The sequence below is a fragment of the Oncorhynchus tshawytscha genome, linkage group LG16 (assembly GCF_018296145.1).
Source record: "Oncorhynchus tshawytscha isolate Ot180627B linkage group LG16, Otsh_v2.0, whole genome shotgun sequence".
Lineage (NCBI taxonomy): Eukaryota > Metazoa > Chordata > Actinopteri > Salmoniformes > Salmonidae > Oncorhynchus > Oncorhynchus tshawytscha.
Genome location: NC_056444.1, coordinates 69,436,465 through 69,461,212, shown reverse-complemented (window position 1 = coordinate 69,461,212; position 24,748 = coordinate 69,436,465). Strand labels below are relative to the sequence as shown.

Here is a 24,748-nt window from a genome sequence, read left to right as displayed (position 1 = left end):
TCCTGTGTGGGGGAGGGTAAATGAGTTGCATTTGTACATAAAGATGCATTGAGCACGTTGGCCACATTTGTAATTACCCTCCAGAACCTTGTCCAAAAACGTTTCCCTTTTCTCTGGTGGGTAATCAGATTTAACCACAATATCTCTCACGTTTGGGGGTCTTTTAAAAAAACACATATTGGAGATATAAAAAATATTTATAAAACAACCTTTTGTCCATTTAGTACAACATAATTGACCTTTATCAGCATGCTATGTCCAAAAATATAGTCACTATAGAAGCAAAAAGTGTCAAGGGAAAGGAAATACTGACATGACAAAAACATATAGGCCAATAATAAAAACACAGGTAAGCAGGTGTGATGAAAGCTATTTGTCATATCTAGCATATTTGATTACAAAAAAACCACCACTTGGTAAAAAGTTCAACTTAATTTAAATTGGGAAAAAGTTTATTCAGTGAGCGTTTTAAATGGAGAGAGCGTGTCAATTTATTATGCATGTGATATTTGGCCAATGAGCGACTGAAAGTTGTTTTGTGTCATCTAAAGTAGCCTGTTTTGCTCTGTGTTAAGTTATGTTTTTTATATATTTAACAAACTTCTGTCTCTCGATGTGTTTGTAGTAAGCTACTTCTGTTGATTTGTGGACTCATGCTTCAATGGAATCCCGCGAGTGCGTCACTTGCAAGGAACTCTGACTGACACGAGCTGATTGGCTTCAACCTGGAAAGATACCCGCCTCGGCTTTGCCTTGTGCGGGAAATGGAACGGGGCGTCCCTCTGACGTGGTGGTACGATACAATTGAGCGTATAAAAATGTGTTCCCCTCAACAACATTTGGACTGCAGAGCAAAAATAACTACTGGAGATGACGACCTACCGCTTGGAATACGGACATTGCTTAAAATACTAGTGGGTTATAACAGGTAAGGAAGCGCTCAGTTTTCACTGTCAGTATCATATTACATTTACCAGAGGTCTAATCCCGAGGGATTTACAAGAGCAATTAGGTTTGAGTGCCTAGCTCAAGGGCACATGGACAGAAGTTTGACCTAGTCAGTTTGGGGATTCGAACCAGTGCCCTTTCATTTACTGACCCAATGCTCTTAACCACTAGGCTACCTGCCACCCCGTATTATGGTGCATTCTGTAAATTAATGTAATTAATTAGAACCATGTTATCCTAAAATGCATAAATCTAAAAGTCATACATGCAAAATACCTTAGAACTGGAGAGACACGCCATCTGTAGGTGATTGGGAGGACAATTACAAGTTACTGTATATTTAAATAGTGTATACTTGACAGTGAATTGCTGCATGAGATCATCATACTGTATGTGTATAGTTATTTAGTTATACGCATGCTACATGCAACTGTCAGCATGCAGTGGTTTACCTGTTGATACAGGTAGGAGGTACTACATGTGCTTCCACTTAGTTCCTCTGATGTGCATCTAGTGCATCACAATCGAATGCACTGCCAACTACACTATTTTTAAAGCAATGTACTAGTCAGACAGAAAAATACTAATGTGGCTACATGGAGAAAGACTGAAAGCTGCAATATGTAACTTTTTGTGGACCTGACTAATTTCACATAAAATGTGTGTTATAGATCTGTCACACTTCATTGAAAACAAGTCTAAGAAGCGGTGTATATGTTCTATGTGTGTTATTTCTATGCTTCCCATTAAGATTTGTTTTTGTGTCTTTTGGTTTTGTACACCAGCTTCAAACAGATGAAAATACAATATTTTTGGTTATGGAAAAGCTATTTGACAGCGGTTTAGATGGTACAATGATTATCTACACTATACTTGCTTGTTTTGTCACAAACAAAAATTAAGCAAACTATTAGAATTTTAGCAACCAGGAAATGACGAAATTATTTCTGGATAGGGAGACTCTCAAAGATGCACTAACTTTAGTTGTGCTGACAGACATTCAAATCAGTCTTTTACCTTCAGTGGGGGATCTACACTCCTCTTCCTTCATGGCCTGAGTCCATACTCTGAAAGCCAACCCCCTCAGACATGTAGTTCGGTGTGTTTTTAAACTTCAAAGATTTCCAGGGTCATGTTCATTATGCTGATTCTGTTGCAAAACGTTTCTGCAAATGGAACGAAATAGGGCGGGACCTACCTGTATTTGTCCAATAGAAACTTGTTTTAGTTGCAAAATGGAACGTTAATGATGGTTAAAGAGTACACCCATGGTAATGGGGATGTAGTTTGGGAAAACACTTAACTGAAACCTCTACAAGAGAGACCGTTTTCTCAATCTACTGGCGGGGTCAGAAGGGTTAGCATTACCTACTACACGTTGGGAGGAAGGGCACAGTTATGAAAGTTGTGTGGCTTGTCCTGCAGGGGAGGGGGAATCTGGCACCTGAAGTAAATTCATTTCATGCCTTTAGATGAGACAGATTTGACAGTCCTCCATAACCCATGCAGGGATTGGCAACCCAGAGGTACAGGATGTCAACTACAAATTCATGACTGTAGATTCTAGAAGATTCTAGTACCTCTTACAGTCAGCTCACAAAGGCCCTCCGTAAAATTGCCTTTGTAAATGCTCTCACGTTTTGTCTGCACCTTTACTCAACAGAAATGGCCTGCATTCACCCCCCGCATGGACTTCAGCCTTATGATAACAGCCTCTACAACTCAGCGTCTCTGAGCCTGGACCTTACTTGCAGGTTAGCCATGGACGTGAGTAGCCAGATGGACCAGCTCTCTGCCGCCTCCCTATCTAGCATCAACTCCCTGGTGGGCACCTACACTGGCGAGTTTGATGCTTCCTCCTGTCAGATCGCCACAGCTCCTACAACCTCTAGCACAGACTCTGTCCATGAATCGCCCTTCAAGAAGGATGACTTCCAGATTTACGGCTGCTACCCTGGCAGCTTTGCCCTGAGCTACTTTGACGAAGCCCTGTCTTCTGGTGGCTCTGAATGTTTCGGCAGCCCGGCGTCAGCCCAGTCTCCCTCTACCCCAGGCTTCCAGCCCCAGCCTGCATCGGCTTGGGCCTCGGCCTCCAGCCCCTACTCTCCCAGCCTGGACTGCTGGGTGGCTGATAAGACTGCATTGTTACAGACATCCTCTTTCTTCACCTATGGACCCGGCTCAGTAGAGGATCTGTCTCCTCTGGACCAGCTCCAGCCCCAGCTGACTGATCAAGGCCACTTCTCTCTGAGTCAGGAGCAGCACCCCACCCTGCTTTCTTTCTCCCCTCTAACCCTGGAGCCAGGCACCCTAGATGACTCTGGCTTCATGGAAGGTAGCATGTCGCTGAAACCGAACAGCCCTACTGGAAATGAGGGTCGCTGTGCTGTCTGTGGGGACAACGCCTCCTGTCAGCACTATGGGGTTCGTACCTGTGAGGGCTGCAAAGGTTTTTTCAAGGTGAGCAGCTTTTTCCTCTCTGTCAATTTATTTCATAAATTGGTGTATAATGCATTTTTCATGCAATGCAAACACAATTCATATATTTGCCAGCAGCATACCACCCTGCATACCACTGCTGGCTTGCTTCTGAAGCTAAGCAGGGTTGGTCCTGGTCAGTTCCTGGATGGGAGACCAGATGCTGCTGGAAGTGGTGTTGGAAGGCCAGTAGGAGGCACTCTTTTCTCTGGTCTAAAAAAATAAATATCCCAATGCCCTAGGGCAGTGATTGGGGACACTACCCTGTGTAGGGTGCTGTCTTTTGGATGGGACATTAAACAGGTGTCCTGACTCTCTGAGGTCATTAAAGATCCCATGGCACTTATTGTAAGAGTAGGGGTGTTAACCCCAGTGTCCTGGCTAAATTCCCAATCTGGCCCTCAAACCAGCACAGTCACCTAATAATCCCTAGTTTACAATTGGCTCATTCATCCCCCTCCTCTCCCCTATAACTATTCCCCAGGTTGTTGCTGCAAATGAGAATGTGTTCTCAGTCAATTTACCTGGTAAAAAAAAAAAAATGCATCTCCATTGCTAGCCTGAACTTAATAGCGAAGTTTTTTTTTCCTGTGTTCTTTGCAGCGTACTGTACAGAAAAAAGCCAAATACGTGTGTCTTGCCAACAAGGACTGTCCGGTGGACAAGCGGCGACGGAATCGCTGTCAATTCTGTCGTTTTCAGAAGTGCCTGGCAGAAGGTATGATGAAAGAAGGTGAGCCCAGCACTTCAAATGCATTTTACTAGCACATCTTTCACAATAACTACTGTTTCTCTCTTAGTTGCTAAGACATTATTGACCTTGTATCTCTCTCGCTCTCTCCAAGTTGTGAGAACAGATAGCTTAAAAGGTCGAAGAGGTCGTCTGCCCTCCAAGCCAAAAGCAGCCCAGGACCTATCTTCTGCTGAGTCTCCAGTTAATATCATTGCCTCTCTTGTGAGGGCACACATTGACTCAAACCCTAGTGTTGGGAAACTGGACTACTCTAAGGTAAGGACTACTGCAAATTCTCCATTGTGGTCTGTCTATTATGACTTATTGTTTTTTGGCGTTTAAGGTCGCTGTTGGTACTCTAAGGATGGAGCATAAATTGAACCAAAAGAATGCAGGGAATTCCCCTAATGGAACTAACCCTTCTCCCTCCTTTCTAATTCAGTACCAGGAGACTGTGGCCAGTCTGTCAGAGAAAGTGGACGTTGGTGACGTCAAACAGTTCTACAACCTCCTCACGGCATCCATGGACGTGATTAGCAAGTGGGCTAGGAGCATCCCTGGGTTCACTGCCTTCTGCTCTGAGGACCAGGAGCTGCTACTGGAGTCAGCCTTCATGGAACTGTTCATCTTGCGACTAGCATACAGGTAAGAAGAACCAAATTATGTCATTGTAAAAAAAAAAATTAAATGGTCCAGAAGACCACCTTGCATATACAGAGCTATAACTGTGTTGTATTGACATTGGTCACTGTATTGCTAGGAATATAAAGTACATAAAATATGAATGACAGGATTGATTGCACCCACAACTCACATTGTGCAGATATTTTAGAAGCAACAATCATGGGTATCAAAGACATTGTTAATCCATCCTATTTATATTCTCTTTCCAAGGATCAACCCTGAGACACACAAGCTGATATTCTGCAATGGAGTGGTGCTTCACCGGATGCAGTGTGTACGGGGCTTCGGTGACTGGATAGACTCCATCATGGACTTCTCCCAGAGCCTCCACCGCATGAACCTGGACATGTCGTCCTTCTCCTGCCTCACAACCCTGGTCATAATCACTGGTGAGAGCTCAACCCACCTACGCATACGCGCCAGCCTGTCAGGCTCTGTTAACAGAGACATCACACCATAATATAGTACAGTATGACTGCAGGCGCCATGTTGCAATGTCAATCTTTATGTTCACCCTGACCTGAGTTGCCTGAACAAGCTGGATCTACATACATCTTGATTCACAGGCTTACATAATGTTATTGTGTTACAGAATAATGATAAATGTCCTATTTAAAAATGATACTCTCCACACTTTCTGGTCACACGCGAAGCCTTTTCTGTCTCCTGATTCTCCAGACCGCCACGGCCTGAAGGAGCCCAAGCGGGTGGAGGAGTTCCAGAACCAGCTCATCACCTGTCTCAGAGATCACGTCTCGAGCTGCGCCTCGGACTCCACTCGGCCCAACTACCTGTCCCGCCTCCTGGGAAAACTGCCCGAGCTACGGACTCTCTGCACCCAGGGCCTGCAGCGCATCTTCTATCTTAAGCTTGAGGACTTGGTCATACCACCCCCCATAGTGGACAAAATTTTCATGGAAACTCTGCCTTTCTGAGAGTGAGAAAAGACTATACAGAGTGTGCTAGAGACGATAAATGATGAAGTGATCTCCCTGTTGGATTAGGGACAAACAAATGAAACTCTTAAAGACTGACATAAAAGTGCTGAATAATACTATCTTAAAAGCTCTGAAGCTATATCACACTTGAGGACAACAGGACCTCTTGTACATTAGCAATGGCCATAGTATGGTGCTAAAAGGATAATTAACTTCTTTATAATTTCAGTAATAGTTTTAATGCAGTATTTCAGATGTATGGCTTTGAGTGTGCACTAATTACTTATACTGGAGTGAAAAACAGACAGGCCATGGACCAAAAGCAGACTGCCATAAGTTAAGTAAACAAAGTTAGATTTTGATGAACATGCGTTAGTGAACTTTAAAAATAGGCCTGTGAAATGTAATGACTGATACAAAGGACTGCATCATCTTGCTTCGTATGTATACTATGCCTTAGCTAGATGGTGTTTTTGAGATTCAGGTTCAAGATTTTACTACTATCATGGTGTTACAGCGTAGCCACAATGACTCCACTGCAGCATTGTGACTGAAACATGTTACAATCACAAGGTTAAATAAAGGTGAAATAAATAAATAAATAAAATAAGGACATTTGAGAAGGGTACCTGATCTTGTTGAGAACTACCAGTTGCAGATAGTGATGATTATGCTTTCAGTGATGTTGGGTAAATATCACTGAAATATGGCAGCTATGATTGAGCAGCCAGAACAAATATTACAACTTAATTGTGTTTTTTGCATCTATGAATGTTTCACACTGAGTGTACAAAACATTAGGAACACCTACCTAATATTGAGTAACCCTAAGAACAGCCTAAACTCGTCGGAGCATGGACTCTACTTGTTGAAAGTGATCCAGAGGGATGCATGAATGTCCTTTGGGTGGTGGACCATTCTTGATACACATGGGAAACTGAGTGTGAGAAACCCAGCTGAGTTTTTTTTCTCGAATCATTTTATTTTTATTTCACATTATACAATGCGCAGGATCACGTTACAAATATTAACTGACATGACAACACTAACAAACATACAAAACTATTTACATACTGGTCAAGAGTACATTTTGCAGACACAAAATGAAATTTACAAAAAAAATATGTTCTCAAAAAAGATTGTCACCCCCCCTCTTTCTTACCATGTAGGTCCACTGCTTGGTCAAGAGTTGTTGATATCTGATAAGAGTTTGACATAATACATCCCATGCCTCAACTGAGTTTGCCTGAGCTTTGTTTATCACGGCCACTGATCGCTCTAGACAAATAATATCTTGAAAATATGCTAACCATGTTTGAGGTGAGAGGATTGTAGGGGTAATCCAAGCACTAATGATAACCTTTTTTGCTGCTGTTAACCCTCCATAAATGATTATTTTCTGAACCAGTTGCAGTACAAATGAAGAGTCATCATTCAACAAAAATAAAGGTGCATCTTTGTTCACAAGGAAACACATAATTTTTGTGAGGAAATCTGAAACGTGACCTGAACTGAGACACCACAGAACATTCCCAAATCATGTGACCAGAACTGGGACACCACAGGACATTCCCAAATCATGTGCAATAGTGTTCCAACAGCATTCATATGGCATCTATCACATATTGGAGTAGGAATCAGCTTCACCTTAAAACGTCTAAATGGGGTTGCATAACTTGTACGTACGTATAAGCTAATAATGTGTAAGCTGGTGTGCTGGGTTTTTAGAGGTAACAAATACATTTCCCCAAATGGTATCCCAGTTCAGGTCATGCCCCAACCCCTCCATTTCAGTTGCAGTTCTTAACGCACTCAAACCGGTGGGCCTGGCACCTACTACCATACCAGTTTAAAAAGGCACTTCAATCTTTTGTCTTGCCCATTCACCATCTGAATAGCACACATACACAATCCATGTCTCAAGGCTTAAAAATCCTTCTTTAACCTACCTCCTCCCCTTCATCTACACTGATTGTTGACTCTTGATTTAACAGGTGACATCAACAAGGGATCATAGCTTTCCCCTGATAATAGCTTTCCCCTGGTCAGTCTGATGGAGCGAGTGTTCCTCAGTGTACATCGCTTATTGTGTAAATTCTGACTATTTTTGTGCAATACATGACTATGAATGTGTTTAAATTAGCATGGGATACTTAAAGCCACAATCTGCAAGATGGGCATACCATCTAAGAATGGGCCCATCAACAAAACATTGAGAAAATGCATTCCATGACATTTCCAGATGCAAATAGCACTTGAATTCTATGATTATATTGCTCAAGGAATGAGAAACATGATTTAAAGCTATTGTACATAATTTGTTTAGTTTCCTTTGAAGGATTTTTTTATTTTACAAAATTGAGTAATAGGTCCTTAGTTATGATAAAGTGAGTCATATGATAAGTCATTTGTCCAAATCAAAAGGATTACCGTTTTTTCCTTAGTTGAATTGCTGGAAATCGTATAGTCTGTGGCTTTAACATTCTATGTAATGTGACAAATCTAATTTAGTTCCGGGCATTGCATTACATATTTTATTTTTTAATATATTTTTTTACACATATAGAGAATTCTTCATCTTCAATACTGCAGCTCCATATAGAATAAAGAGTTCTGTAATGAGTCAATTGATTCTCACATATAAACCTTTTTTTTTTTATTAAAAAATTCTGCATTTTAAGTTACATGGCATAAATAGAATACGAGACACTTAAAACAGTACAATACATTTTTTTCATGATAGAAACTGAAATGTTAATGTGATTTAAGAAAACATTTAAGAGCTAGAGTTGTTGTACAGTAATTAACAATTGTTCTCCCTAATAGAATCTTTGTTCAGTCTATTTTTCACAGCCTGAAAGTCCAGTAGTGTGAATTTACTTAGGATGAAATGAGTACCAGGACCTATTTTAATCCACTCCATTCCAATAACTAATTAAAAGGCTTTCTAGCTGTTAGACCTAGGCCTACTTCTTACTTCTAGAGATTCAGATGAGGCTGCTGGCAGTTACTTTACTATTGGTGTAATCAAGCTGGTTGTACAAAGTGTTCATATGTGCAAATACAGTATATGGGCCATCAGTTCAGCCACCAGTTGGGCCATCAGTTGGGCCATCAGTTCAGCCACAATTCCTGACATTTAATACTAGTAAAAAGTCCTTGTCATAGATCAGTTAGGATCACCACTTCATTTTAAGAATGTGAAATGTCAGAAAAATAGTAGAGAGAATTATTTATTTCAGCTTTTATTTCTATAATCACATTCCCAGAGGGTCAGAAGTTTACATACACTCAATTAGTATTTGGTAGCACTGTCTTTTTAAATTGTTTAACTTGGGTCAAACGTTTCAGGAAGCCTTCCACAAGCTTCCCACAATAAGTTGTGTGAATTTTGGCCCATTCCTCCTGACAGAGCTGGTGTAACTGAGTCAGGTTTGTAGGCCTCCTTGCTCACACATGCTTTTTCAGTTCTGCCCACAATTTTTTATGGGATTGAGGTCAGGGCTTTCTGATGGCCACTCCAATACATTGACTTTGTTGTCCTTAAACCATTTTGCCACAACAACGGAAGCATGCTTGGAGTCATTGTCCATTTGGAAGACCCATTTGTGACCAAACTTTGACTTCCTGACTGATGTCTTGAGATGTTGCTTCAATATATACACATCATTTTCTTCCCTCATGATGCCATCTATTTTGTGAAGTGCACTAGTCCCTCCTGCAGCAAAGCGCCCCCACAACATGATGCTGCCACCCCCGTGATTCACATTTGGGATAGTGTTCTTCGGTCTTCAGAACGCGTCTCCTTCCAGAGCGGTATGACAACTGCGTGGTCCCATGGTGTTTATACTTGCATACTATTGTTTGTACAGATGAACATGGTACCTTTAGGTGTTTGGAAATTGCTCCCAAGGATGAACCAGACTTGTGGAGGTCTACAAAAGAAATTCTGAGGTCTTGGCTGATTTCTTTTGATTTTCCCATGATGTCAAGCAAAGAGGCAGTGAGTTTGAAGGTAGGCCTTGAAATACATCCACAGGTACACCTCCAATAGACTCAAAATATGTCAATTAGCCTATCAGAAGCATCTAAAGCCATGACGTAATTTTCTGGAATTTTCCAAGCTGTTTAAAGGCCCAGTCAATTTAGTGTATGTAAACTTCTGACACTCTGGAATTGTGATAGTTAATTATAAGTGAAATAATCTGTCTGTAAACAATTGTTGTAAAAATTACTTGTGTCATGCACAAAGTAGATGTCCTAACCGACTTGCCAAAACTATAGTTTGTTAACAAGAAATTTGTGGAGAGGTTGAAAAACAAGTTGTAATGACTCCAACCTAAGTGTATGTAAACCTCCGACTTCAACTGTATAAGTCTCCAACTTCAGTGATTTTTGCAATTCGATCCAGTCATTGGCAGCAGACAACTGGAAGGAAAGGCGGCCAAAGGAGGTGCTGGCTTTGGGGACGACCAGTGAAATATACCTGCTGGAGCGCGTGCTACCGGTGGGTGTTGCTATGGTGACCAGTGAGCTGAGATAAGGCAGAGCTTTACCTAGCAAAGACTTATAGATGACCTAGAGCCAAGTGGGTTTGGCGATGAATATGTAGCGAGGACCAGCCAACAGGACACAGTGGTGGGTAGTATATGAGGCTTTGGTGACAAAACGGATGGCACTGTCATAGATTGCATCCAGTTTGCTGAGTAGAGTGTTGGAGGCTAAATGACATCGTTGAAGTCAAGGATCGGTAGGATGGTCAGTTTTACCTGGGTATGTTTGGCAGCATGAGTGAAGGAGGCTTTGTTGCGAAATAGGAAGCCAACTCTAGATTTAACTTTGGATTGGCGATGCTTAATGTGAGTCTGGAAGGACAGTTTACAGTCTAGCCAGACACCTAGGTATTTGTAGTTGTCCACATATTCTAAGTCAGAGTAGTGACGCTAGTCGGGCAGGAGGGTGCAGGCAGCAATCTGTTGAAGAGCATGCATTTAGTTTTACTTGCATTTTAGAGCAGTTGGAGGCCACGGAAGGAGTGTTGTATGACGTTGAAGCTCATCTGGAGGTTTGTTAACACAGTGTCCAAAGAAGGGCCAGATGTATACAGAATGGTATCGTCTGAGTAGAGGTGGATCAAAGAATCACCCGCAGCAAGAGCGACATCATTGATATATACATAGAAAAGAGTCGGCCCGAGAATTCAACCCTGTGGCACCCCCATAGAGACTGCCAGAGACAACAGGCCCTCCGATTTGACACACTGAACTCTGAGAGGTAGTTGGTGATCCAGGTGAGGCAGTCATTTGAGAAACCAAGGCTCTTGAGTCTGGGCCAGGTCGATGAAGACGGCTGCACAGTGGCTGCACAGTACTGTCTTTTATCGATGGCGGTTATGATATCGTTTAGGACCTTGAGCGTGGCTGAGGGGCACCCGTGACCCGCTGGGACCAGATTGCATAGCGGAGAAGGTACAGTGGGATTCGAATTGGTCAGTGATCTGGTTGTTCACTTGGCTTTCGAAGACTTTAGAAAGTAAGGGCAGGATGGATATAGGTCTGTAACAGTTTGGATGGATGACCAAGGCCGCTTTCCAATCTTTAGGAATCTCAGACGATACGAAAGAGAGATTGAACAGACTAGTAATAGGGGTTGCAACAATGGCGGTGGATAATTTTAGGAAGAGAGGGTCCAGATTGTCTAGCCCAGCTGATTTGTAGGGATCCAGATTCTGCAGCTCTTTCAGAACATCAGCTGTCTGGATTTGGGTGAAGGAGAAGCAGGGAGGGGGGCTTGGGCCAGTTGCTGTGGGGAGTGCAGAGCTGTTGGCCGGGGTTGGGGTAGCCAGGTGGAAAGAATGGCCAGCCGTAGAGAAATGCTTTTTGAAAGTCTCGATTATCATGGATTTATCAGTGGTGACAGTGTTTCCTAGTCTCAGTGCAGTGGGCAGCTGGGAGGAGGTACTCTTATTCTCCATGGACTTTACAGTCTCAACCTTTTTGGAATTAGTGCTGAAGGATGCACATTTCTGCTTAAAAAGCTAGCCTTTGGTATCCTAACTGACTGTGTGTATTGGTTCCTGACTTCCCTGAAAAGTTGCATATCGCGGGGACTGTTCGAAGCTAGTGCAGTACACCACAGGGTGATTTTGTGCTGGTCAAGGGCAGTAGTCTGGAGTGAACCAAGGGCTAAATCTGTTCTTAGTTAGTTTTTTTTTGAAAGGGGCATGCTTATTTAAGATGGTGAGGAAAGCACTTTTAAAAGAACAACCAGGCATCCTCTACTGACGGGTTGAGGTCAATATCCTTCCAGGATACCTGGGCCAGGTCAATTAGAAAGGCCTGCTCGCAGAAGTGTTTTAGGGAGCGCTTGACAGTGATGAGGGGTGGTCCGAGAATGATTTACATGGTTATCAAAACGCCACGCCAGGGTAAGCCTACACGAATCACAGCCCTTACTTTAAATGTTTCTAAAATCCCCTTTGGGTAATATTAATGGTGGAAAAACAATTGGAACCATTTCCCTATTAGTAGGATTTATGGGTATTATGACACCACTGTGGGGCTCTAGTTTCTCTCACTTGTGATTGGATACCTTTCATTTAACAAGGGATTGGCCATACATAAAACTATGATCCAATCATAAATTACAATTACTTCCCTTCCCCAGTCGCTCAAGTGACTTATTTCAACAATAAATAGTGAGACATTCTCACACTTTAAAATGTGTAGAGTATGCTTCAATTGCTGAGTGTAGACTACCACTTCTGGCGGGTTGCTACAAAGGCAATCCTATGAAGAGACCATTCATGAAGTACAGGTGCTCCTTACATAGGTCAACAGTAATGTTGAGAATCAGCTGGGTATTATTGATAAGTTATCAATTGCCCTAAATCAGGCAATAAGCATTGTGCGGGGTGCAACTGCTAATATGGAAGAAGTTGGTAACCCAGTGATGCTAGACTGAAGACAGACAACTCCATGGGGAAGGACTTGGGTTTCACATTGCCTTGTGGTAACACAAACTGCCATTGCCTAATTTTGTCACCATGATCTGCGTCAACAATAGTGCACAGAAATGTGTGTGCAAAGAGAGACATGGGCTGCAGTCAGACTCAGAGCATGTAGCAAATGCAATCTGTGAGGAAACTTAACACACACTTAACGCATCCTAGGGGAGTTGATAAAAAGTAAATCCCTTTAAAAAGTTTGATACAGATCTTACTCAATGCTCCATTGGCTTGGTTACCTGCCAGTCACGTCGGTAGTTTCTTTCAATCCAATAGCTATTCTTATTATTATGAAGTGATGGTTTACATATTAGCTGGGAGCTGTTACAAATCTGTATGCTATATTCAAACAAAATGTGATTAAAGCTGCACTAGTCATGTACAACACAATGTATACAGTGTCTGTCTATGACTACTGCTCAGTTCAATAAACTATAAAGATATAAGGGTCAAGTTCTTTCACTTTGTCCCATTTAGCTATTCCTACTGCATGAATATGTCCCATCTCTATTCCTTAACATGGGTCTTAAATTAAGAGACAGATGGTTGTGAAACTGTACATGTTCAGGTATTTTAGTCTCCAATTGTCTGATATTGAAAAACTCCTAATCCTGAAAAACGTGAATGATAAAACATGTGATCAAAAAAATCCCAAGGAGCACATGGAGAAAATTGTAAATCCATGATTTTTCAATTGTCTTCAGAAAGATAAAATTACAAGGCCACTACAGACCAGACCCCGCGCCACCGACTGTCTACCAACCATGCACTGTTTTGGAAATGGGGCAGCTGTGAGAAGATGATAATGTTACGATTATAAAACTAGAGTGATAGGGAGACTTGGGTTCCAATTGCAGGCGATAACTCTTGGTCGCGCACCTGAAACTTTTTTGCGTCAGGCACATCCTCCAGAGAGCCAGCCAGCCCAGGCATGAGGTCAGGAGAAATCACATCCCGGACACAAGCAGTCATGTGAAATAAAATAAATCCAGGGCCCAGAGCAGTCAGAGGATAATGTAAGAGTCTGAAGGGAGACTCACATTGTGAAATAAGCATACTGATGGATTCTATTAAAATGTAAATGTTTCAAGTTAAACTGTAGTTTGTTTGTATCCTGTGTAGTGAATGATTACTGTGAGTATTAATGGAGTTTAGGCCATGAAACTGTGTGTATGCTAATTTAGAAACCATGAAGTAATTAGAGAAGAGGAAATCGCCTAGGATCAGACAGCAGGGTGAGGCCTAGAACAGAAGATGGACGAGGTGGGATTCTGACATCTGGCTAAACAAAAAGAGGACAATAGGCATTCCACAGGGGAGCCAGAGGGAAAATCATTGGGGTCATAAAATGTATAGCTAGGGAGATGATGCCTACAAGGGAAGAGTATAAAATGTGTTGTGAACTTTCTAAATGCATGCACTCAGCTGACTGTATCCTTGGTATTAAACACTTTACATTTCTGAGCTTTGTCTTAATTCGTTATTGCAATAGTATTTCTCTATTTAACAATACCTACAGTCAAGAGTGATTCATGTTAGCTACATCTGTAAATTATAACATAGAACCATTCTATCTGCAATGATTGAATTCCAACTTTAGTCATAAAGAACAGCATTTAAATGTGAGCTACACGTCATGTGATGGGAGGCATTGGCATTTGATAAAATGCACCCATTGCATTCTTATACCCTGGTGGCATCATAGTTTGTACAAAAATGCTGTAGCCTCATCCTAGGAGTAGGCCTACCAACTGACACTGCATGTTCAGATTCAGCATAGATAGATATGGTCTGGCAGACAGAGGATGCCCCATCCAGACCACTGGTGGGTGATGAGTTAGAGCACCTGATCAACACTAATTCTAGACTAGGGGTTAGTCCAACAGTCCTCCTGGAGAACTTGGGCGAGCACGTTTTGCATTGCCCGGTCCCCTGGCTGTTGCTTGAGTGGGCGAAGTTAAGAAATAAGAAATTAAGGATTTGTGAATCTGGGCCCAGGTCCAAGGAGGGTTAGCCACCCCGTTCTAGAATGGTTGGTTGAGAATCACAGATCAGCTCTTAGACATAAACAAACTGCACAAAAACTGAAATATCACATTTACATAAGTACTTTGTTGAAGTACCTTTGGCAGCAAATTACAAACGTGAATCTTCTTGGGTATGACACTATAAGCTTGGCACACCTGTATTTGGGGAGTTTCTCCCAATCTTCTCTGCAGGTCCTCTCAAGTTCTGTCAGGTTGGATGGGGAGCGTCGCTTCACAGCTATTTTCAGGTGTCTCCAGAGATGTTAGATCATTTTCAAGTCCGGGCTCTGGCTAGGCACTCAAAGTCCTGAAGCCACTCCAGCGTTTTCTTGGCTGTGTGCTTAGGGTCATGGTTCTGTTGGAAGGTGAACCTTTGCCCCAGTTGGAGGTCATGAGCACTCTGGAGCAGGTTTTCATCAAGGAGCTCTCTGTACTTTGCTCAGTTCCTCGATCCTGACTAGTCTCCCAGTCCCTGCCGTTGAAAAAACATCGCCACAGCATGAAGATGCCACCACCAGGCGGGTTGTCGTGTGCCTTTTAGTGAAGTGGCTTCTGTCTGGCCACTCTACCATAAAGGCCTGATTGGTGGAGTGCTGCAGAGGTTGTTGTCCTTCTGGAACCTTCTCCCATTTCTAGAGGAACTCTGGAGCTCTGTCAGAGTGACCATCGGGTTCTTGGTCACCTCCCTGACCAAGGCCTTCTCCCCCAATTGCTCAGTTTGGCTGGGCGGACAGCTCTAGGAAGAGTCTTGGTGCCTCCAAACTTCTTCCATTTCAGAATGCTGGAGGTCACTGTGTTCTTGAGGACCTTCAATGCCGCAGACATTTTTTTTGGTGCCACTCCCAGATATGTGCCGACACAATCCTGTCTCGGAGCTCTATGAACAATTCCTTCAACCTCATGGCTTGGTTTTTGCTCTGGCATGCACTGTCAACAGTGGGACATTAGACAGGTGTGTGCCTTTCCAAATCATGTTCAATCAATTGATTTTACCACAGGTGGACTCCAATCAAGTTGTAGAAACATCAAGGATGATCAATGGAAACAGGATGCACCTGAGCCCAATTTCAAGTCTTATAGTAAAGGGTCTGAATTTATATATATTTTTATTTAAACAAGGCAAATAATTGAAGAACAAATTCTTATATACAATGATGGCCTACCCCGGAAGACGCTGAGCCAATTGTGCGCCACCCTATGGGACTCCCAATCATGGCTGGATGTGATACAGCCTGAATACTTACGTAATTTAGGTATCCTTTTTTATTTTTAATACATTTGCAAAAATATCTAAAAACGTGTTCTCACTTTGTCATTATGGGGTATTGTGTGTAGATTGCTGAACATTTTTTATTTAATCCATTTTAGAATAAGGCTGTAACGTAACAAAATGTGGAAAAAGGGGGGTCTGAATACTTTCTGAATGCAATGTATGTGTAGGCCAAGGGAATCCTAACCCATGTGTCTAAACCAATGACCATCAAGTAGTTTCCAGGCAATAAGGAACGTTTATTGCAGTTTCTTGTCCACATATTGTAGGACATAGGCCAACATAACTATAATTTTAGCAGCTCAAACAATGCAACGAAATGGGTATTTCACTACGAGAATCACACAAATGCATTGGATCCAACTGTAAAAGGGAGTAGAAAGTCATGACTTGATTAGATTCCTCCAAGGGTACACCATGTTCCTAGGGGGACTCATATTCTCTCAACCCAGATGGCAATACAGAAGGAGACAGACAGTCCTCTGAACACCTCCAATATTAGCCTCCACTTTAAAAATAGCCAGTCATCATATGAAATCAATAATGTCACTTAGAAGCGACTGAGTGTGTGTTGGCAGGGCAAGTCCCTTCCAGGATTAAACACCCCACTTGTGGCCTTGGGGCTCTGTAACCGTAACCGATACTACTCATGCTTGCTCACATGGACGCTTGAGGAACATGGACATTTGAGATATGAAGTAAAAATTGCCCATGGGAGAAATCATAGTATCCCCAAAGTCCTTATGGAAGCAGCCTGGACAGGTTTATCCAAATTCTAGTCCCCCTATAATCTCTTTAGGCTAGTTGCTGAAATTGATTCCATGAGTAATTAATGGCAAGGGGAAAACCAATCTATAGTAGGTCTTGATGTATAGCAACACATGTATGAAAGATTACATCTTTAAAATGCGAAATGTATTTGCGGCATACATAGTCAAGTATGATTCAATAACTGTCTCTACAGTGAATTGTGTGTAAACCTAAGTAGACTTTCCAGCTACAAATGGATTAACAGTGCCATCAGGTGGCCTTGAAGAGATGCAAAGGCAGCCCAAGAAAGGGAGAAGAGGGCAAACACTCACACGTCTCCTTTAAAAATACTTACAGTGGGGCAAAAAAGTATTTAGTCAGCCACCAATTGTGCAAGTTCTCCCACTTAAAAAGATGAGAGGCCTGTAATTTTCATCATAGGTACACTTCAACTATGACAGACAAAATGAGAAAAAAAAATCCAGAAAATCACATTGTAGGATTTTTAATGAATTTATTTGCAAATTATGGTGGAAAATAAGTATTTGGTCACCTACAAACAAGCAAGATTTCTGGCTCTCACAGACCTGTAACTTCTTTAAGAGGCTCCTCTGTCCTCCACTCGTTACCTGTATTACTGTTATTTGTTATGACCGTGACAATTAAATGTGTTGCCAGCAGCAAATATTTATTTACCAACACTCCAGATAACATGAAAAGAGCATAACCAGCTGTGTTAGTAAATTGTCAGATTGAGGTTCTGTCATTTGTCTCGAAGTAAATTAGCTAGCCAAATTTAGCCAGTTAGCTTGGTAAACGACTGTGGCTGTAATGTCAGAATGCTCGGATCAACCCTACTCCTCGGCCAGAGCGTCCAGTGTGAACTGAACACTCTGAATTTACAAACGCCTTTGAGCGCACTCTGGCACTCCAGTGAATTTACGAACACACCATGTATGGTACATTTGAGCCAAACCCTCTCCGGCTCGTGACATTCCCGTTGCTAATGTGAATTATGTCAATTTAAATTTAGTCCCTATACCTCTACTATCTGCAGTTTGGTAACTCAAACTTGGCTTTATACTTGTTCAAACAACACACTCCAGGTGGCTGTACGCACCCTTTGTTTACCACCTCAGAAGTAGAACGTTGACTAAATCCAAATAGACAGGTTGGTTGTTTAGCAGCAAAACCAACACATGTGCAACTATGGAGCAAAACAGACAGGGTTGGCTTAAATTATTAACAAACTATATTTTGTCTCTAATATTGATTGAAAACAAACTTTGCACAATGAGCACTTGTCACAAATACATTGTCACAGTTGTCGGTTAGCTAGCGAATTTCAGCCATATTAGCATATAGGTGGCGTCGATCAAAACAAGACATTGTAACAAGATACAAGCGGAAACGAACCACATACAATACGATTCCCCTAATGGTAGCTTCTTGTCATTGTTTCCATCCAGAATCACAAAACAGACTTCTGCCCCAGTTGATTAACGTGCATAGTTTGTGACATTGTCAGCTAATCCATCTATGGAGATGGCCTTAACCGTTGCAATTAAGAACAGCTGCGTGGATTAATTTATTGTCTATTTACGGTTTAACAAGAGATAAATTGGGCCCAGTTTTTCCAAAATTATCTGGATTTTGCCTATCGGATAGTATTAAATGTCCAACTCTAGTCCAATCTGCTTAAATGCCCAATCCATTTTCAACCTTTCAGTTCTCTTGTGCCCAACATGCAAATTGTAGACATTTAAACCTTAACGAGGACAGAACATTACCTCAATTTTTTTGTGTAATTACAGGCCAAAACCCAATAATATACAACACACTGGCAAAAGATCAAAGCAAGATTCATTATGAGGCTAAATCAACTTTACAGTCAGCATAATGAGCATCTTGACGATATCTGATATGTGCAATACAGTGAGAATATATTCATCTGCAGTAGGGCATCAGGAACATACAGTACATTAACAGCCTACATGCAGAGTTAGTATAGGGAAACACTTCTGCAAAAAAGTATTTTAATAACAAAAAAGGGGACACAAACCCCAATCACCATGTCTAAGGTTAGGTTACAAAGCATGCATTTATAGTCAATCAAAATAGTCAATGGGATTTCTCAAATGTGTCCAAGTCAAAGTGAGATAATAAAACATGCATCTATGATATAAAACTTAACTGCAAGATAGCCTCTTGACTTCCAACTTTTGTCATTCATTCTGCCCTTTGTCAGTCCTGAACAAAAATAATGAGAAATACAATGAGCCTAAGAGTGACAAGTGAACACCTGACCACAAGCTTTTAAGTGAGACAGTACAGCAAGAAAAGACAGCATGGCTCCAAACCATAAGAAATACAGAATGCTGTAACATAAAACAGATCAAACATGACTTACACATTTTCCAGGGCAGAGTTCTTGGAGCTCGGAGTCCAGGAGTAAGATTATTTGTAGTGCATGGCTCAGTCCTAAAAAAAGAAGAAAAGACTACACTTAAAACTATGTTTTAAATTTGAAAATATTAACCAGCTCTGTTTCAAATATATCTAGTAGCAATGAACTCCACTGCAAACTTTGTGGTTAGCTGACCTGTTCCGACTGATCAGGTTTGTGGACACTCCCCACACGAAAGGCACCGAAGAAATATCAGCTTCTACAAAAAGAAAAGGCTGCATTTAAATAAAATGCTGCCGATGGAAATCAATGGAAAATCTCCAGCATAAAAATCTGAAAAGTTGCATTCACTGCATCAGTCCACAGAGTGTGCAGAAGTTGTGAAACAAATAAATGCATACATGGCATCTTTGCTTTGAGTACACATGCATAATCAGCAGTTTGTGAGAGAGTACCTTTATCCCAGTCCTCATCACAGTTGGTGTTCGTCCAGGTGCTAACAGGTACCTGCCATTTGCTCTGCACCTCAGCGCTGCCCACTGGAAATCACAGAACCTGGTTAGACTCACTAAAGGGTGCAAATAGGCTTATCATTGAATAATGCAAATACAGAAAGGGTAAAACAAAAAAGGCTTACAGTCTTCAGCATTCACAGATATTCTGTCAACACAGTTAGCAATGTGGTGTGAAAGCTCATGCTTGGGCATCAGGTGGCGGGCGTTGAAAGGGCACGTTTTTAATTCACTGGCCAGTTTAGGGTGGTTCTACAGCAAAGGACAAGAGGACAGCTGAATAACTTGTTTTCCCATGTACTAACTGACTATATTATCAACATTTAAGATGACATGGCACAACGTCATATTGCGCCTTCAACAACATTCCTTTCTGTAGCTACTAACTTTGCTGCACTTGATCAGATGGTATGGAAAGCGGCAGGCACGGATCTGATGGTTCTTGTCGTATGGACACTGAAGGAGTTTATTTGGATCACAGGCATCTTCTGGATCTATTGACAACAGAGAAAATAATGCCATGGAGCCAAGTTAACACCAAGGAAATTATTCAGTTAGAATGAGCTAAAAGTAGACTAATGTAGGCAAGGTGTCAAATCAAAATCAAACGTTATTAGTCACATGCGCCGAATACAACAGGTGTAGACCTTACAGTGAAATGCTTACTTACGAGCCCCTAAACAATGCAGTTGAAAAAAATATGGGTAAAAAAACAAATAAAAGCAACAAGTAATTAAAGAGCAGCAGTGAAATAACAATAGAGAGACTATATACAGGGGGGTACCGGTACAGAGTCAATGTGCAGGAGCTACAGTTAGTTGAGGGAATATGTACATGTAGGTAGAGTTAAAGTGACTATGCATAGATGATAACAACAGAGAGTAATAGGGGTGTAAGAGGGGGTGGGGGCAATGCAAATAGTCTCAGTAGCCATTTGATTAGATATTCAGGAGTCTTATGGCTTGGGGGGTAGAAGCTGTTAAGAAGCCTCTTGGACAAAGACTTGGCGTGCGGTAGCAGAGAGAACAGTCCGACTAGGGTGGCTGGAGTCTTAGGCAATTTTTAGGGCCTTCCTCTGACAGCTCCTGGTATAGAGGTCCTGGATGGCAGGAAGCTTGGCCCCAGTGTTGTACTGGGCCGTTTGCAATACCCTCTGTTGTGCCTTACGGTCGGAGGCCGAGCAGTTGCAATACCAGGCAGTGATGCAACCACTCAGGATGCTCTTGATGGTGCAGCTGTAAAATCTTGAGGATCCGAGGACCCATGCCAAATCTTTTCAGTCCCCTGAGGGGGAATAGGTTTTGTCGTGCCCTCTTCACAACGGTCTTGGACTATGTTAGTTTGTTGGTCAAGTGGACACTCAACCTGCACGACTACAGCCCTGTCGATGAGAATGGGGGAGTGCGCGGTTCTCTATTTCCTGTCGTCCACAATCATCTCCTTTGTCTTGATCAAATTGATGGAGAGGTTGTTGTCCTGGCACCACACAGCCAGGTCTCTGACCACCTCCATATAGGCTGTCTTGTCAGTGATCAGACCTACCACTGTTGTGTCATCAGCCAACTTAATGACGGTGTTGGAATCATGCCTGGCCGTGCAGTCACGAGTGAACAGGGAGTACAGGAGGGGAACTGAGCACGCACCCGAGAGGCCCCTGTGTTGAGGATCAGTGTGGCGGATGTGTCGTTACCTACCCTTACCACCTGGGGGCGGCCCATTAGGAAGTCCAGGATCCAGTTGCAGAGGGAGGTGTTCAGTCCCAGGGTCCTTAGCTTATTGATGAGCTTTGAGGGCACTATGGTGTTGAATGCTGAGCTGTAGTCAATGAATAGCATTCTCACATAGGTGTTCCTTTTGTCCAGGTGGGAAAGGGCAGTGTGGAGTGCAATAGAAATTGCATCATCTGTGAATCTGTTGGAGCGGTATGCAAATTGGAGTGGGTCTAGGGTTTCTGGGATAATGTTGATTATGTGAGCCATGACCAGCCTTTCAAAGCACTTCATGGCTACAGACGGTAGTCATTTAGACAGGTTACCTTAGTGGTGTTCTTGGGCACCGGGACGATGGTGGTCTGTTTGTTGGTATTAGACTTGGAAAGGGAGAGGTTGAAAATGTCAGTGAAGACACTTGCCAGTTGGTGTCACTGGGCGCTCTCGACTGTGCTTCTCTTTGTAGTCTAATGGTTTGCAAGCCTTGCCACATCTGAACGAGCGTCAGAGCCGGTGTAGTACAATTCGATCTTAGTCCTGTATTGACGCTTTGCCTGTTTGATGGTTCGTCGGAGGGCATAGCGGAATTTCTCATAAGCTTCCGGGTTAGAGTCCCGCTCCTTGAAAGCGGCAGCTGTAGCCTTTAGCTCAGTGCGGATGTTGCCTGTAATCCATGGCTTCTGGTTGGGGTGTGTACGTACGGTCACTGTGGGGACGACGTCGCCGATGCACTTATTGATGAAGCCGATGACTGATGTGTACTCCTCAACGCCGTCGGAGGATTCCTGGAACATATTCCAGTCAGTGCTAGCAAAACAGTCCTGTAATTGATCGAGTCACTTGTGCTTCCTGCTTTAATTTTTGCTTGTAAACAGGAATCAGGAGGATAGAATTATGGTTTACCCAAATGCAGGGTGCGAATTACAGGGGAGCCAGGGCTCAGCCACCTTGAATGAGATGTTAGCTCCCCTAAATGCAACTTAATTTTTATTTCACCTTTATTTAACCAGGTAGGCCAGTTGAGAAAAAGTTCTCATTTACAACTACGACCTTTACAACTGTCTGCAAGACATTAATTAATGTAGGCCTAATCAAAGGCAATGGCTGAATATCATTGGGCACACTTTTTGGTGTTTTGTAAGAGATGTCTATTTCCATTCTTCAAATGGCGTGAGTAGGCTGGCTATACAAGCAGTTTGGATGATGGAATGGACGAACATGCACAGGTAGCCTACTTTTTGAAGTGATTTATTTGACAATCAAATGAAAATATCATGACTGGCTGTGTTCATGCCACTTTAAAAATGTAATATTTTCTCTGTTTAAATGACGTCTATTATTAAATTCATAAATAGAGACCCCCCGGATGTCATTGCGTAATTCGCACTCTGCCCAAATGGATCCAATCAAAAAGGGATAGTTAACCTTGGCGGATTGTACAATGAGACATATTTCACTGGATGTATAAACATGAAGCATCCAGTTGGTGGTTCCACTCACTTCCAGAGGAAGCCCACTGGCAGGCAGTGGATTTTGGCCAACATTCTGCAAATTCTCATCAATTAAACATTTGATCTCAATAAAGTTATGTTCCAAAAAACTATAATCTGTTATAAACAGAGTGGACTAAGTTTTATAGACATTACCATTTGCAAAAGTTTTAATTTTTTTTAAAAGCAAGCCGTTTAGGAGCACAGACGCAAATTGAGTTAATGTAAACGCGCTATTCATAGTAGGCGTTCCCTAACAGAAATATGCATACTAAAACGCGCCAATGGGATATTGCTAGCGCGTGCTTGGCTCTGCCCACCATGACTCATTTGTCCCATTGGAAACAACAACCTGTGGTCTCTTGGTTTAGTTATAAAAATCTTTGGTGCTAGTGCATATTCAAGCCTCTGTCAGTCAGTTGATCACATCCGTGCAGGACAATTAGGTCACTGCAGACAGAGAAAAGTTAATTAAAGTATGAGAAGTCCCTAGGAGCCAACAATCAAAAATGGTAATTGATTGAAATACAAAAGGCAATATATTTGACTCTTACCAGCCTTCTCCCCTTCCTCATCGTTCCAGCGTGGCAATGTCTCAGCTAGAGTAGTCTTCGAAGGACTACAAGTTGATCCAAATCGGATGGTAGACATCTTTCCTCGAAGTGTGGCCTGGTGGTCGCTGAAGCCAGGTTACCGAGCTAATTTACTCAACAAGCTCGTAGCACGTGAAGATTTAAATTATCTTTCAGGTAACGTTAGGTAGCTTACAATGTTACCACCATGATCATGCGTTCAACCGCTGCCTACAGTTTGCGTTTCTAATTTGTACGTTTATTTTCCTGATACTAGCTAATAACATGTGGCATGGCCAGCTCACTAGCTAGGAACGTTTAAATAATGATAGCTCTTAAACTTTGCCTTTCTCTTGGCAATAAACCATTTTTTTAAAAGTAAAACAAGCAACGTCTTTAAAAATAACCAGATTTAGCAAATATTCACCTTTTTAGTAAACTGAACTTGGAAGAGCGCGTGTAGATAGCTGTAGTGGAAATTGACTTCAACTTTTAAATACGGCAAAACATGGTTTGATCCAGTGGGTGTGTCCTACAATGTCAATCAGCCATGTCATTGGCTGTCAATCACGTTGCCACAACATATGTGACGCTCAGCGAATATACACTGAACAAAAATATAAACGCAACAATTTAAAAGATTTTACTTAGTTACAGTTCATATAAGGAAATTAAATAAATTAATTTGACTTCATCTATGTATTTCATTGGGAATACAGATATGCAAAATATTTTATTTAACTAGGCAAGTCAGTTAAGAACAAATTCTTGAAAGGTAGGGACGTGGATCAGAGAACCAGTCAGTACTTGGTGTGACCACCATGTGCTTCATGCAGTGCAAACACATCTCCTTCCCATAGTTGATCAGGCTGTGTTGATTGTGGCCAGTGTAACGTTGTCCCACTCCTCTTCAATGGCGAAGTTGTTGAATATTGGGGGGAACTGGAACAGGCGGGTAGTACATGTCAAACATGCTCAATGTGTGACATGTCTGGTGAGTATGCAGGCCATGGAAGAACTGGGATATTTTCAGTTTTCAGGAATTCTGTACAGATCCTTGCAACATGGGGCTGTGCATTATCATTATGAAACATGAGGTGATGGCGGCGGATAACTGGCATGACAATGGGCCTCCAGGATCTCGTCATGGTATCTTTGTGCATTCAAATTGCCATCGATAAAATGAAATTGTATTCATTGTCTGTAGCTTATGTCTGCCCATAC

At 42.1% G+C, this 24,748-nt stretch overlaps 2 protein-coding genes across 3 annotated transcripts; one reads left to right on the top strand and one right to left on the bottom strand.

Moving 5' to 3' along the window:
- The first annotated feature begins 717 nt into the window (after positions 1–717).
- Positions 718–7,021, top strand: LOC112216241 (probable nuclear hormone receptor HR38). Its single transcript, XM_024376084.2, has 7 exons — positions 718–928; positions 2,612–3,408; positions 4,030–4,159; positions 4,272–4,435; positions 4,602–4,804; positions 5,054–5,232; positions 5,522–7,021. The coding sequence occupies exons 2-7, from the start codon at positions 2,614–2,616 to the stop codon at positions 5,776–5,778; spliced, it is 1,728 nt and encodes a 575-aa protein (XP_024231852.1). The 5' UTR covers positions 718–928; positions 2,612–2,613; the 3' UTR covers positions 5,779–7,021.
- Positions 7,022–18,680: 11,659 nt separating this feature from the next.
- On the bottom strand, positions 18,681–24,055 carry zgc:56699 (uncharacterized protein LOC405758 homolog). Of its 2 annotated transcripts, XM_024376083.2 has the most exons (8): positions 23,952–24,055; positions 23,507–23,667; positions 20,141–20,247; positions 19,879–20,005; positions 19,697–19,780; positions 19,437–19,500; positions 19,245–19,315; positions 18,681–19,084 (listed from the first exon to the last, which is right to left on the bottom strand). In XM_024376083.2, coding segments are annotated over exons 2-8 (552 nt in total). In that variant the 5' UTR covers positions 23,604–23,667; positions 23,952–24,055; the 3' UTR covers positions 18,681–19,082. The 2 variants fall into 2 exon arrangements, with proteins under 2 accessions (XP_024231851.1, XP_042155486.1); XM_042299552.1 differs by having other exon boundaries at positions 23,507–24,043.
- Positions 24,056–24,748: the final 693 nt, after the last annotated feature.

Excerpts from the sequence above, each read along its gene's own strand:
- LOC112216241 (XM_024376084.2), top strand. The coding sequence starts at position 2,614 with ATGGCCTGCATTCACCCCCCGCATGGACTTCAGCCTTATGATAACAGC. Across the intron at positions 4,436-4,601 it reads GGAAACTGGACTACTCTAAG|TACCAGGAGACTGTGGCCAG; the intron begins GTAAGGACTACT and ends TTTCTAATTCAG. Across the intron at positions 4,805-5,053 it reads ATCTTGCGACTAGCATACAG|GATCAACCCTGAGACACACA; the intron begins GTAAGAAGAACC and ends TCTCTTTCCAAG.
- zgc:56699 (XM_024376083.2), bottom strand. The coding sequence starts at position 23,603 with ATGTCTACCATCCGATTTGGATCAACTTGTAGTCCTTCGAAGACTACT. Across the intron at positions 19,781-19,878 it reads ATCTGTGAATGCTGAAGACT|TGGGCAGCGCTGAGGTGCAG; the intron begins GTAAGCCTTTTT and ends TGTGATTTCCAG. Across the intron at positions 19,316-19,436 it reads AACCTGATCAGTCGGAACAG|GACTGAGCCATGCACTACAA; the intron begins GTCAGCTAACCA and ends TTCTTTTTTTAG.